This window comes from Frankliniella occidentalis, unplaced genomic scaffold, assembly GCF_000697945.3.
Source record: "Frankliniella occidentalis isolate FOCC.00 unplaced genomic scaffold, Focc_3.1 Scaffold258, whole genome shotgun sequence".
In the NCBI taxonomy this organism is placed as follows: Eukaryota; Metazoa; Arthropoda; class Insecta; order Thysanoptera; family Thripidae; genus Frankliniella; species Frankliniella occidentalis.
In genome coordinates, this window is record NW_026267384.1 from 396,048 (window position 1) to 408,550 (window position 12,503).

Genomic DNA, 12,503 nt, shown 5'->3' on the forward strand with positions numbered 1-12,503 from the left:
CCTGGCAGCATCTGCATCTCTGAGCTCAGTCTGCCGGCCACGCAAACCCTCGGCACTCGGGTAGTACAACTGTGCACAGAAGGAAAGCGGTCAGACCGCCCAGGTAAAGCACGCTTGTCAAATTGATGTCACAATGACCTCATTTTGACGCTCATGCTCATCATCAAGATTTTCTGAAGCTATAGCTAGCCAGATTGATCTCATTGTGCCGTCAAATGAGGGTCAATGACGAGTTTTTGACGATTGTGTTTTACCTCAAAACGGTGTGTTTGGCCGATGTTGGCCAACACCACGTTACAGCCGGGGTGGAGCCTGGGAGGCTGTGCAAGGTACGTGTCCTCTGCGGTCAAAACAAATTCTGGGCGGTCAAACGCCGCCGCCGCGCCGCGTGGCTACCGTGCGCCGCGGCGTTGATGTCGCCCAGCTGAGAGGAGGCGCTTGCTGCTCCAAAGAACCATACTGCAGCGGTCACATGACATGGCAGTGAGGACCGTCAGGAGGTCGACCACACCTCAGAGGGATAGAAATACTCACGGTAGTGTTGAAGGCTCAATGCTGGCGGTGGGAGAAGTTATATCCACAGAGAGCGGGTGTTCACACGGTTGCACACACTGACACGCTGACACTCACACACGTGCTCACACCGACTCGCTGACACTCACACACACTCACACGATCGCCCGCGCCGAGCCGGCCCGGACCGGACCGCGAGGACCGCGAGTACCCACGAGAGATGCCGGTACGCCGCGGCTGGCTACCCAGTGCTTCGCCCCACTCGGCAGTGGCGGTCCACTGTCAACTGAACTCGAGCCGGCTTGCCGGCTGCGCTGAGCCGCCGGGCCGGGCTGGGCTGGGCCGGGCAAGAGGCTTGGCGGCTTGGCGCGCGGAGTGGGGCCCGCGGCGTGGTGGGGCTCGAGCCGCCCGGCCAGGGGGGCCCGGGCTGAGCTGCACCAGCTGCACCGCGCCGGGCACTGGCCGGAGTAGCCGGAGTAGGTGAGGTGGTAGGAGGAGATATACCCCCTTTAGCCATGGTTAGAACTCCCCAGGGACGTTTTTCACCCGGGTACATAACTCCTAGACCCCCCCCCCCACCCTCTTTTCCTCCTGTTAGGGCATAAAGGGGTTAAATGGATTATAAGGGGGAAGACCAGTGAAAATGTGTGGTTTACGGAGAAAATTTGCTGAGAATGAAGTAAACGAAGATGTAATTTGGCATCAGGAGGCACACATAGTCGCGCAACCGTTTTGGCCGAGGTCCTCGAAGATGTCGACCTTCCTGTAACTGGAACGGCTACAGTCAGTTACAATGGCTGTGGACGCCTGGTGACCAATTAAAAGGATAGTCACAAAGTACGGTTTCTAAATAAACTAATTTGTTTATTTACATCAAATATATTCTCTGTTAACATAATACAGCTGCAAACATCTTTATTATTATTATAGCCGTATTAGGATTAAGGTAATTTAAGATTTTTCCCTTTTCAGCCAATAGCAAATTATGTTTATTTACCATCACCCTAATTAAGCCTCTCAAGTGCTTAACATATAATATGGCCAGCTTAAGAAAAGAAAAGTCAGTTCTTATGTGAACACAATACACAATCATTTCAATGTGCTAAACTCAACTGTCATTCAACTCTAAACTTCAATTATTCACAGACAAAAAGTAGGAATGTAAAAGTTTACACAAGTAATTGAAAAATATTTCACTACAATGTCAAATTTAAAATGGTCCAATAATAACTCGTTGAGTCCCAGGATAGGATTGGGTGGCTTATTATAACCATACATGTGTTCATGTGGGACTCAATGTGATACAATGGATTGAAATGCAGTATTAAAGTAAATCACCTGCTTGTGTGTAAAAAGCACAAATTATGTTAAAAATAACATAAACATAATAAAAATTGACATAATGGAACAGTAGACTATCGATTTTACCCCAGGCAGTGAGATACATTAGATATCACAGCATTTCATCAGTCAGATTTTTAAAGTGACTGATCACTGAGGAATTGCATACAAAATAAAATTGTGACTGGTAAACCAATAATTACAATCAAATAACAATAAAATCAGTGCTTGCTAGTAACTAAAAACTAAGCTTTCTAGCCAGATAACATTATATTGAGATTCCACTGGATCACTATATCCCTACACAGTCTAGAAGCATTTTTGAGAGCACACGTCGTTCAAAACATTTGACAGCTACTTTAAGAAAACAAAACAATGTTCTTCACACTTGGTAACTTTTGTTAAAAAATAAAAAGGTCCCTGGAAAACCAATAATTAAAATCAGGTAGTCTTGTTATAAAATAAAATCAGTGCTTGCTAGTAACAAATGCCTTGCACAACTCACAAGCCGTGAACTTTGAAAAAACCCAAAAAATATAGCATAAGCATTGGATCAAATTTGACATACCGTATGACATCTAGAACAGCAACACACGTATGTGCCATGCTCATAAAGTACATAATTTTGCCAAAAGACATAGAGGCCATAGGTTATTGTAAATGACAAATCTAGAATGAGCAATATGTCAACTACTCAGACCTCATAATCAGCAGTCAGAAATTTACACACATTTAAATCTGCATAGAAATTCCAGCAGATGAAATATTATCACCCCCTCCACATGTTTGTTTGGCATGCGTACAAACAAGTACAGGGGCAACACACAGATTTATAGTAGTGCCATCACACTCCTCATCCCAGCAGGTGATTGGGCTAGTCACATTAAGTGGCATTCTCTTGCTTCCTTCAGCCGTTGAGGTTGAAAAACTTTCATCCATCATGAGAAGAGCCTTTTCAACATCCACCTAAGGAGAACAGATGATGGTATCAAATTTCAGAATGTGGTTGGGTCTTAACAAGTTTACTCTTTGCTTTTAAAAACATCATATTAAAAACAGAACTTACAGATGCAGAACCACAAACATGTCTATGAGCAGTAAGAGAAGCTTTAGCTGCTGCTCCAATTGAATTCTTCCATGGAGATCCATGAACTGTTAATATTGCTTGATAGGCTAAGGTATGCACATGGATACGTGTTAAACTACGACTTCCAGAAATTTGTTTACCCTTGTGACGTAATTGCCTAAAGAGAAACAGCATATTATTTTAATTACAAATCTGATTTTTTTTCACATTAATGGCAGAAAGCTTAGATAACTTACTTGAACACCTCTCTCATGTCGTCAAGAACAGTTGCAACTCTAGGATTAGAATCAGTTACAACACTGACTCTTTGATGTAAAATTATGCTTTTCAAATTTTCTAGCTCCTGCAAATACCACAAGAAGGAATGCTGACTAAACAGAAGGGTTAGAAACACTTCACGCAACAAGGGTTAAATTTATACTTACTTGTTCATTCATACCGAGAGAATCTGCATGAGGTAGAATTCTATCTACTAAATAAATCATTAGCTTTGGTTCAGCAAAAGAAGCTAGTTCAAAATGTACTCTTGTCCTTGTAGATTGCTTTCTCATTTGCTCCTCAACAAGTTTTAGTCTGGCTTCACGTACTCCTGTGCAAACATACAGAAAATTATGTGAAGTGCAGTGCTAGAGATACCTGAAAAATCTCAAATGAAATATTAAAGGAATTACCTTTTTGGAATGGAAAGTTATCCATCATTTGCAGACCACCAACTACAAGCAGATCTGGTTCAAATGCCTCTAGGGCTGCTTGAAAATCTTCTAGGGAGCTCAATGTGGGATTCGTGTCATCATTATGCAAAATAAACCTGAAAGACCCACCAACATACTTGCTTTAATGAATGATTTAAACTAGAAAACCTTTCAATGTCAGGAGCACAATAGGTCTATCACTAGTAAATTTAATATGGTAAAATTTGTACTTGCCTATTAGCTCTTGGGGCTTGGAAAGATCCCCAAGTTTCGCCAGCTTTGTATTCAAGTATGAGATGCACATCATCCTTACTTACATCACCACCAACAACTATGCACACAACACAAGGCAAACACATGCAATGTTAATTAGATGATTAAATTGATAAAAACAGAAACGATTTTACTATCATACTATCAGCTATGTATGATGATTTCAAAAGTGTTATGAGAACAAATATATTGTTAGTATGAATTAAGATTTAATTTTCTAAACTGTTTCAAGTTGAAAAAGTGATGAGCCAAAAAGTACATAGCAGCAAAAGTTACCACGGAACACATCTTTGGTAAATCAAAACAGAAAACAAATTGGAAAACATAATTAAGCAATACTACGATACCTTTAACATTGGGTGAAAATGCTTTTAGCAATCTGGGAGTCATCTTGGCCCCAAGTAATACATCACATCCTTCAAGAGAGAAGCGGTTAGCCATTACAGCTGCAGTACCTCCCATTTCCCATCTTGCACCGGGAACCTGTTCAGCTTGCTCGACAAGCATGTCGAATAGAGAACTGTTGTGTACAAATCGTCTGGAAGTAGAATTTCAGGGTACAGCCGATTCAATGTAAAACCACAACATAAATTAATAATGTAAATCAGTGTTTGGATCAGAACACATTATTCTGAAATATAGCAAACTCACTCTGCAGCTGCTCCATGACGGAAGAAGTATGTATATGCCTGCATCAGCTCGACATCGTTAGTAATTACGCCAGGATCAAGATCGGACTCTTTAAATTGCAGAACATCCTTTGCGTTAGTAAATACATCCATACAGGCACCATAACCCACCGCTACTTTAGGTTTTCGAACTCTGTCAGGAGTCTCCACGTCTATCAGCCCTCTGAGGATAGCTCGAACTTCTGCATCTATTTCGCGCTCTGTGCCGGGACGTAGCCAAATGGCAACAAGAACAACGAGAAGAGATAATAGGCACCCAATCCGAAATACTTTCCACCCCATCTTTTGAGGATATTTGCAATTTCTTTCGCTCGGTTGCGGTTTACAGTCAGTCACCGTCAGGAATATGCCGAAACTATGCAGCAGAAGGTTTTTCTGTCCCTTCAGCATATGAAAAATTTCTCCGAAGACTAGAGGGGTATGATAAATATACGACTGGACAACACAATAGTGGCGCGTGATTCAAATTGGATCGGATGAAGGAGATGGGGTTTGGTGGTGGCAAGATTAGGAGAAAGGAAGAAAATGCAAACAAATTCGGCGAAGATAAACTGATGCTTGAGGTCAAGTTCCCCCTTCCACCCTCATGATGGACTACAGAAGGAGAAGGGTGTCCCCACAATGTCTTTACGGAGGCAACGCGTCTGGCGCCTCCCACGCGCTGGGTAGGCCAACCCGCCAAGCAGCTGTGTGAAGACGGCGGCCCGCCCAGTGCGCCCAATTGCGGGACGGGAGGTAGGCAGGGCAGGAGCGTCAGTCAAGAAAACATTTGTCGCTCAACTTTTCCTCACGTCACCTCGGGGACTTTTCCGGATCGTATGGACCAATCGGGGTTCAGGTGAATACAAGACGGGGCTGTTGTGCTTTTCCGTCTCAAGGGTCCGGTTTCGTCTCAAAGGAATACCTTGTCTTAAACACTGTAATTCTCAATGCAATGATGACAACAAATTTAGTGCAATAACTTGTTATTGCATAAAATGCGATAATTTTACCCCATTTTGCTGCGATAGTAAATTATCGCAGTAAAATGTGTAAAAATTATCGCACATCAGGCAATGACAAATGTCAATTTAGTGCGATAATTTTTCTAAGCCTGCCCCCCCCAGGTGCAATATTATGTGGGAATCGCTTTTGGGCTATTATCGCATTAGTTTGTATGAAACCGAGCACCAGAGATAACAGTGAAGGAATACCTTATTGTTTTCTCCGAGAAAACAACGCTACATTTTCGTACAAAACCCTCATTTATTTTTATACATTACGTTCCATTGTAGGCGGAAACCGCGCACATATAAATGCATGTACACTTTTTATTACAACTTTGACACTTGACTTTCCACTGCTGAAGCGTCTAAGGTAGAGATGGAAATCGGCTGATCCGGGCTCTCCCCGACTGCACTTTGCTTCTCCACATTCTTTTTCGAAACTGTAAATAAACAGGTGGAACGTCAAATAAAGCAACCACTGCATGGGTAAAACAAAGTGTTCAATTTTGCACGTCAATTGATATAAAAGTCAAAGTTTGCAAATTTTGGTCACAGTGTTGTCTACTAGATTATACGTCAATTAGTGTACAAAATGTCCACATTTTTTCCTGAACGTATAGACGTATAGCAGAGCAGCTGAACACCGTCCGGTTCCGATCTGGTTCCCACTGATAGCATAGAACTGTGTGTGCAAGATTGAGACATTAACAAAATGTCTAAAATTTGCACATCAAGCAAGTATTTAACGTCAGTTATACTCCATGTAATGTGCTCAAAATAATGAACTGAACACGTTAGTGTGGAAATTTTGCTCACAACTTGTTTGCTCGCTCCGGACGCACCCCCACCACAACACTCTCCTCACAACCCCTCTCACCCACTCTCTCCCTAGGTAGCAAATTGGAGCAAACTGCATTCAAACTGCACTATAAGTCCCATCTGAAAATGGCTCATGTACGCGCATATTAGGAGCCTACACGCGTTTTAGGCGCTTTTTAGATTGGACACAAAATGCACATTTTATGCAGCTCGGTGCACACCCAAAAAAGTGGATACTTGATTTGAGTACGGTACTTGACAAGTTGAGGCCCAGGACTTGGTTTAAGAATTTCTTTAGATCAAATTGAGTAAAATATTCTCAAAACAAGTACCTGTCCTCAACTTGTCAAGCACCGGAACTCAAATGAAGAATCCACTTTTCTGGGTGCAGAACGGTTCCTGGTACTAAATTGCAAGAAATTTCGTATTGTTCATGATCGATGTCGATTCGACGTCGATTTGAGACAGGGCCTTTCCCTGACCGTACAGTCCTTTAGTCCCTTTTTGATAAAGTATCGACATAGTCGATGTCGAAAAAGCGTTGATTTGCCGGGCAAAATCCCGTCGATTCGACATTTGGAATTGACAATTTTTCGACCGGCCTAATCGACGTTGATTCGAGGTCTATTCGATCACTGTTCTCACTGGGTCCGGCTTCGGCGACCGGCGGATGGATCAGCGTGGACAAGATGTGGGCTATACCAGAGATAACTATCTATATCTAGGTGAACGAAAAATGATCCAAAGCGGGGACAGGTCGAGGGGACTGTCTGTTTAACGGCTGTGGCCAACGTTTATTACCCACCTCTGGCCTAAGTCTGGTATGTACCAAGAACAGTTGAACAAACTTACCGCCAGAATACAACATCATAAGAACATTGGACATGGGTGCCTCGACGGTTATGTGAAGAAGGAACCCGAAGAGGAATGACTGGAAGATGTCTCCCGCACATGCATGAAACTGCAATCAAGAATAGTCATTTAGAATTTTGATGAACCTTTCACTGTGAATATAACACACATCTCGCAGATTCGCTGTGCTTACGAAGGTGTATCTGCCGACGAAGAGAGGCTGTCGAGCGTACGCGTAAGTGGCGATGACCAAGGTGACGTGGCAGAGGTAGACGCAGTAGGCAAGGCGCCCCAGGACGAGCATTGGCGTTCTGCTGAGAAACCACTCGAGCAGACCTACGATGCAAAGCAGGTTTATGCAGCGAATCTGTATGATGTTTCAACTTGCAGCAGTCCTTTTGGGCAGGGAGCTCACGGCACACCCACCTCCGCAGCCCAGGCTGCAGGTGACGATGACCCAGGCGACGGGAACGGAGAACGCCAGCGTCCTGGCGGGCGCCCACAGGGCCTCCAGCCAAGGCCGCTCCGACTCGTACATGAGGTACACGACGCCCAGCATGATGGACACGTTCATGAGGACGTACCCCAATGGGATGCCGAGGGACAGCACTCGGCGCGCGGACTGGAGGCAGAACAAGAGGACCGGAGTGGACGCTTTTGGAGTGACCTGTAATGACCGAATAAAAGTAAAACGCTCACCTGCGATGGGGACCACCCTCTTGCACGAGCGAAGTAGGCCACGGCTCCAGCGAGCAGGCCTACGATGTAGGAGATAGCGTTGGTGTGCGTGGGCAGGTACTGCTTCAGGAAGTTGTCGTTGTGCAGCAGGTTGCCCCGCTGCAGGATCCTACGGGTGGGGAGCAGAGAGGAAGGCAATCAGGCTTCCACCGACGCTGAAGACCCTTAACCAAGGGCTTTGGCATCCAGAAAGTACGTCCGCTTTTTTTCAGATTATTCGGCAAATTGCGGGGGATCGGAGCGCCTGCGAGCCTCAGGGTCGGCCACCCCGCACTACACGCACGCATTGCAGGCAAAATGTTGCCTACCCACCAGGCGCCAGGAGAGCTCGCACCGGCTGAACTGGACAGGTTAGTCACGGCGAATGACGGCCGTACGTTCTGGATGACCCTTTACACGTGGCTTACATGGGGAAGACGGGCGTGGCGGGCAGCAGCGCATAGGCCGCGGTGCAGGCGTACAGCACGGCGCAGGCCGCGGCGAGCAGCAGGAGCAGCGGCGCGCAGCCGCGCCAGGGCGAGCGCCCCGAGCTGCTGCGGCTGTGCACGGCCCACATGACGAACGGCGTGACGAGGGACATCTGCTGGGCGGCGGCCAGGAACCACGTCTGCATCATGCACTGTGGGCAGCGGCGGCGTCAGCTTGAGCGTCACGTCAGCGCGAGTGGCAGCGCCCCCGTTACCCTGGCAGCTCGTGAGGCGCTGCCGCCCAAGTGTTTGCCTGCCGTCCCGGCGCCCTCGCGGGGCGCGGCCGGTCGCAGAGAAGACTTACCCCAGTACCGTAGTAGTTGTTGATGTAGAGGATGTTGGTCCACCAGTAGTCCTTGCAGACCTGCGCCTCCGCCTTCACGACGTGCTGGTTCCAGAGCGGCCCCGCGCCGAGGTGCTCCAGCCACAGCGCGTCGAAGGCCACCATCACGGCTAGCGCCGGAGTCAGCCTGCCAAGGAAAGGGCGACATTGACCACTCCTCTTAACCTTTCAACCACCAACGTTCCAACGTGGTTCATCACCTGAGCCATCTGCCGATGTAGGACCCGAGCACCACCACATAACTGAATGATGGCAGCTTTTCATACGTTGTCAGCCAAGCACGTGCCTCTAAGAAGCCGGTTATCACAAAAAATACTGTGACGATGACGTTTCCGTTGACTACCATCATCATAGCAGGTGTGTGAAATTCCTGAAAGATTATCAAAATCCATATTACAGATATTACTCTTGACTTTACAGCAGAACCTGAGCTGGGATCATATCATACGTTTTCATATAACTCTGGATTAAGAATTGGCCCCATGTTCGGAAAAAGCGCCCTGTGACCAGCAATGACTCCGAACATGGCCAAGACACGAATTCCTTGAATTGCGTGAATCATCGAATTCTTCCTTTTCATAAGTGCGCGACAATTTTTCCGAACGCTAAAACAAGACAATATTGATTGCACGGCACCTGCGACAAGAAAGCAGATCAGCTAAAAATTAGCTCCATGTAAGCATGTTGTTGTACGTTTTATTTCTTAAAACCATCCATTACCTTTTCCTCCCTTTAACTCGTCTGACCCACGGTCGAAAATATCCTCCTTCAAGCATGCGGCAAGCGTGAGAGCGGGGAACAGAAGGATAAACAGGCTGAAAATCGATAAATTTTGGTTGCAAGATCGAAAAATGAAACGAAGAATTACTTGATTATGGGGTAAGACAACGGACGACACTTTACCTTCCGACTTGGAATAGCGGTCTGGTTAGAGCGGCGCTCAGCGTAGTGGGAGCGCTGCCGGCGTCGGCGCTGTCTGGCGAGCAGTCGGCGGGGTCTAGGTGCAGCCGAAGCTGGACCCCCAGCGCCTTGCCCATGGGGCTGACCGCGGCCGCCAGGTCCAAGCCTAGATCCTCGCGCCCTCGCCTGAACAGAAATACGTCAGCGTCAATCGCCCAACAAGAAGTTGTGAGTCCCATAACCAACCATCGATTGGGAGCGGTCACCTTTGGCCGCAACCCGCGGGCAGACACATCGCCCACTGCTGCGAGTCCCGACGGTAGCGGCGGCGGTTGCCCGACGTCTGCAGGGCAGAGCACAAACACACAAAAAACCATTACCGACATTAAAGCGCTGCCGAAAAAGAGACGGAGAATATGTTCTTGTTACCACACCTTTAGCGCATCCCACAACGTAGCGTTGTGTCCGTTCGGAAACTCGAAGGGGCTCTTCTCGTCTAGAATGTGGGGCTTGCCGGACGACAGTGGGCGAATCTCAACGTCCACCAGGCAGTATATGGCGTCCGGCACGCCGACGCAAGCGTCATAGTCGCCCAGGTGGCTCATGGCGCCGGAGAGCACGGCGCCCGGCAGCACGACCGACGAGAAGTCCACTTGGGAGGCACAGAGAAATTATTACCACAAAGTTGGAGAAGGGCAGTGCTCATGATAGCGCCCGTAACACACTGGGTAGGCCTACCCGCCAAGCAGCTGTGTACTGCGGAGTGGCCTACTCTAAGTTTGACAGGCGCCGAGCTCCTGTAATTTTCCCTCCGTTTACTCATCGTGAACACATTTTAATGGTGAGGTACAGGGTGGTCCACAGACCCCATCCCTTATTTTGCTTTATACTGTACTGCACAAGGGCGTGCGGACGGGCGTGCCTACCGTCGCTCACCGCGGCGCCTTATGGCCCCGTCCCCGTGTGGGTATGCAACCCGGCCGCACGCCTGCATCCTGCACAGTATAAGCCGATTTAAGTCATTTAGAGGAAGGGGTCTGTGGGACACCATGCACAGGGTGTAACTGTGAATGCGCAGCAGTGTTGCGGGTTTGCCTACTCTTTAGACCCGTAAGGGGCCATGTCCCCTGCGGCCATATTGAGTATGCAATCCCGCAACACTGCTCCGTATTCACAGTTACACCCGGTACATGTATGCCTACAACCTAGTTCCGTCTGCTTCTAACACGTACTTCTGAGCGCCCATATCCTGAGTTGTGCCCTGGCCTCCAGGACGGTGTCGAGCGCTCGGCGGCAGCGCGGAGAACCCGTTCGGTTTCTGAGGGCCTGTAGGAGGTCCAGCCGGTCCAGGCCGCCATCCGCGATGCGATCGACCCCTGCGAGCAGACGGCGGACTTCGACGCTGTCATACTGTCTCGACTAAATAGCGAGAGTATGACCAGCGGCACTCACTCACCTCCGGCGGCCTCGTCATGGCCCCACACGCTCTCGTAGCTCGAGAGACGGTCCTCCGTGTACACGGCGCCCGCCTCGGCCCGCGCGTCCAGGTCTGCTCCGGCGACGCTGGCAGCGCACACCAAGCAGACGGCCACGACCAGCACCCGGAACGTCGTGAGGGCCACCCCGGCCCCGTGCGCAGCCGCCCTCCTGCCTCGAGCTCTGCCCGCCATGTCGCCTGTGCCCACCGCGCCCCGAACCCCCGAGAGCACTGGCTGCAGACGCTTCTGCTCCGCTGCACTCTACCGGGCCTGATGCCACTGATGGCAGATCGGCCACGGCCGCCGCTGCTCTTCATGCCCGCGGTCGGGTCGTTGGTCGACAAAAGTCAAGGCGAGGGGGCGCAGTGACGCACCCGCGCAGCATGTCACTTCCTGAATTATTTTCAATGCGAGGCGTATACTGCATACGTAAATGTGGCCTTACTACGGTATCCCCAGTAGATTGAACTGCTTTACCAATAGTACTGCAGTCTTAAACTATACGTTATATACTTGTAGGATGTGTACGTAGGGCACCCCATGCCCGACCCGACAGTTACAAGTGCTGGACAGCTGTAGGACAGCCCTTTGACAAATTGCGTCCCTTGTGACGACCACACGTATGGCCAAAAGGCTGTGATTAAAACTGCACATCCATTTGTTCTTCAGTTTAAACAGTGATACTGTACAACACTTGGGCTTGCAGAGCAGGTGTTTCATTACCCAGACCATCAGAGCAAAGTAACGTCCTTGTTAATTTCATTAAATTGTTGCGGGAATGGCAACAAATAAAAGCTTGTTGTTCTATTGTTTCCGTCTCAGTTTCGGCCGCTATGCGTTTTTGATGTCCAACACAATTGCACGCGATGCATCGGGGAAGGAGAGGGGGAGGGGGGTTTGTTGAGGGTTGAGCGCGTTGAACATATCAGAATCCTTGAGCGCAGCGCCAAGCTCCAGTTTAAAGTTATCACGCCCATATCCTTTGCATTATTTGCTGCCTTCGCCATCATTCCATAACATCTAGCGCGCGGGGTGTTCAGACGTCAGGGGCAAAATAGAACAGTGCTGAACGGATCTGGAAGGGTAACCAACACGCGGTCACATGACAGTAAATAAGCCACGCGTGGGTGATTGTTTTAATTCGAACAAAAATCACAAAGCATGAGAAGAATTGAACAGTAAATACGAGTAAAAGTGACAGACAAGATCCCGGCAACAAATAAAATGGGTCCATTCATACTATACTATATTGTCAATAGACCTATAATAACTAGGTGTGATGTTTCGGTGTGCCCCAAAATCACAAAGGATGATAAGGATGGAGC

General features: G+C 48.2%; 2 protein-coding genes across 2 annotated transcripts; both read right to left on the reverse strand.

The window, feature by feature from the left end:
- Positions 1-1,351: 1,351 nt before the first annotated feature.
- LOC127750777 (ADP-dependent glucokinase-like) lies at positions 1,352-4,965 on the reverse strand. Its single transcript, XM_052273260.1, has 8 exons — positions 4,558-4,965; positions 4,254-4,444; positions 3,868-3,964; positions 3,613-3,749; positions 3,367-3,530; positions 3,178-3,284; positions 2,921-3,098; positions 1,352-2,820 (listed from the first exon to the last, which is right to left on the reverse strand). The coding sequence occupies exons 1-8, from the start codon at positions 4,875-4,877 to the stop codon at positions 2,587-2,589; spliced, it is 1,428 nt and encodes a 475-aa protein (XP_052129220.1). The 5' UTR covers positions 4,878-4,965; the 3' UTR covers positions 1,352-2,586.
- Positions 4,966-5,822: 857 nt separating this feature from the next.
- Positions 5,823-11,441, reverse strand: LOC113211944 (nose resistant to fluoxetine protein 6-like). Its single transcript, XM_026430493.2, has 15 exons — positions 11,157-11,441; positions 10,933-11,076; positions 10,135-10,352; positions 9,967-10,043; positions 9,704-9,886; positions 9,521-9,615; positions 9,249-9,436; positions 9,001-9,170; positions 8,762-8,927; positions 8,398-8,609; positions 7,952-8,099; positions 7,679-7,874; positions 7,446-7,588; positions 7,253-7,361; positions 5,823-6,021 (listed from the first exon to the last, which is right to left on the reverse strand). Exons 1-15 carry the CDS (start codon positions 11,368-11,370, stop codon positions 5,909-5,911), a joined length of 2,376 nt encoding a protein of 791 aa, XP_026286278.2. The 5' UTR covers positions 11,371-11,441; the 3' UTR covers positions 5,823-5,908.
- Positions 11,442-12,503: the final 1,062 nt, after the last annotated feature.

What these genes read in the sequence shown, in the direction of transcription:
- LOC127750777 (XM_052273260.1), bottom strand. Translation starts at nt 4,877, where the DNA reads ATGGGGTGGAAAGTATTTCGGATTGGGTGCCTATTATCTCTTCTCGTT. An exon ending in ATTTTCACCCAATGTTAAAG is followed by an intron (nt 3,965 to 4,253) that starts GTATCGTAGTAT and finishes TTGTGTGCATAG; the next exon opens with TTGTTGGTGGTGATGTAAGT. An exon ending in CTCTCGGTATGAATGAACAA is followed by an intron (nt 3,285 to 3,366) that starts GTAAGTATAAAT and finishes TGGTATTTGCAG; the next exon opens with GAGCTAGAAAATTTGAAAAG.
- LOC113211944 (XM_026430493.2), bottom strand. Translation starts at nt 11,370, where the DNA reads ATGGCGGGCAGAGCTCGAGGCAGGAGGGCGGCTGCGCACGGGGCCGGG. An exon ending in CGAGTTAAAGGGAGGAAAAG is followed by an intron (nt 9,437 to 9,520) that starts GTAATGGATGGT and finishes TTCTTGTCGCAG; the next exon opens with GTGCCGTGCAATCAATATTG. An exon ending in GCCACGCCCGTCTTCCCCAT is followed by an intron (nt 8,100 to 8,397) that starts GTAAGCCACGTG and finishes CCCCACCCGTAG; the next exon opens with GATCCTGCAGCGGGGCAACC.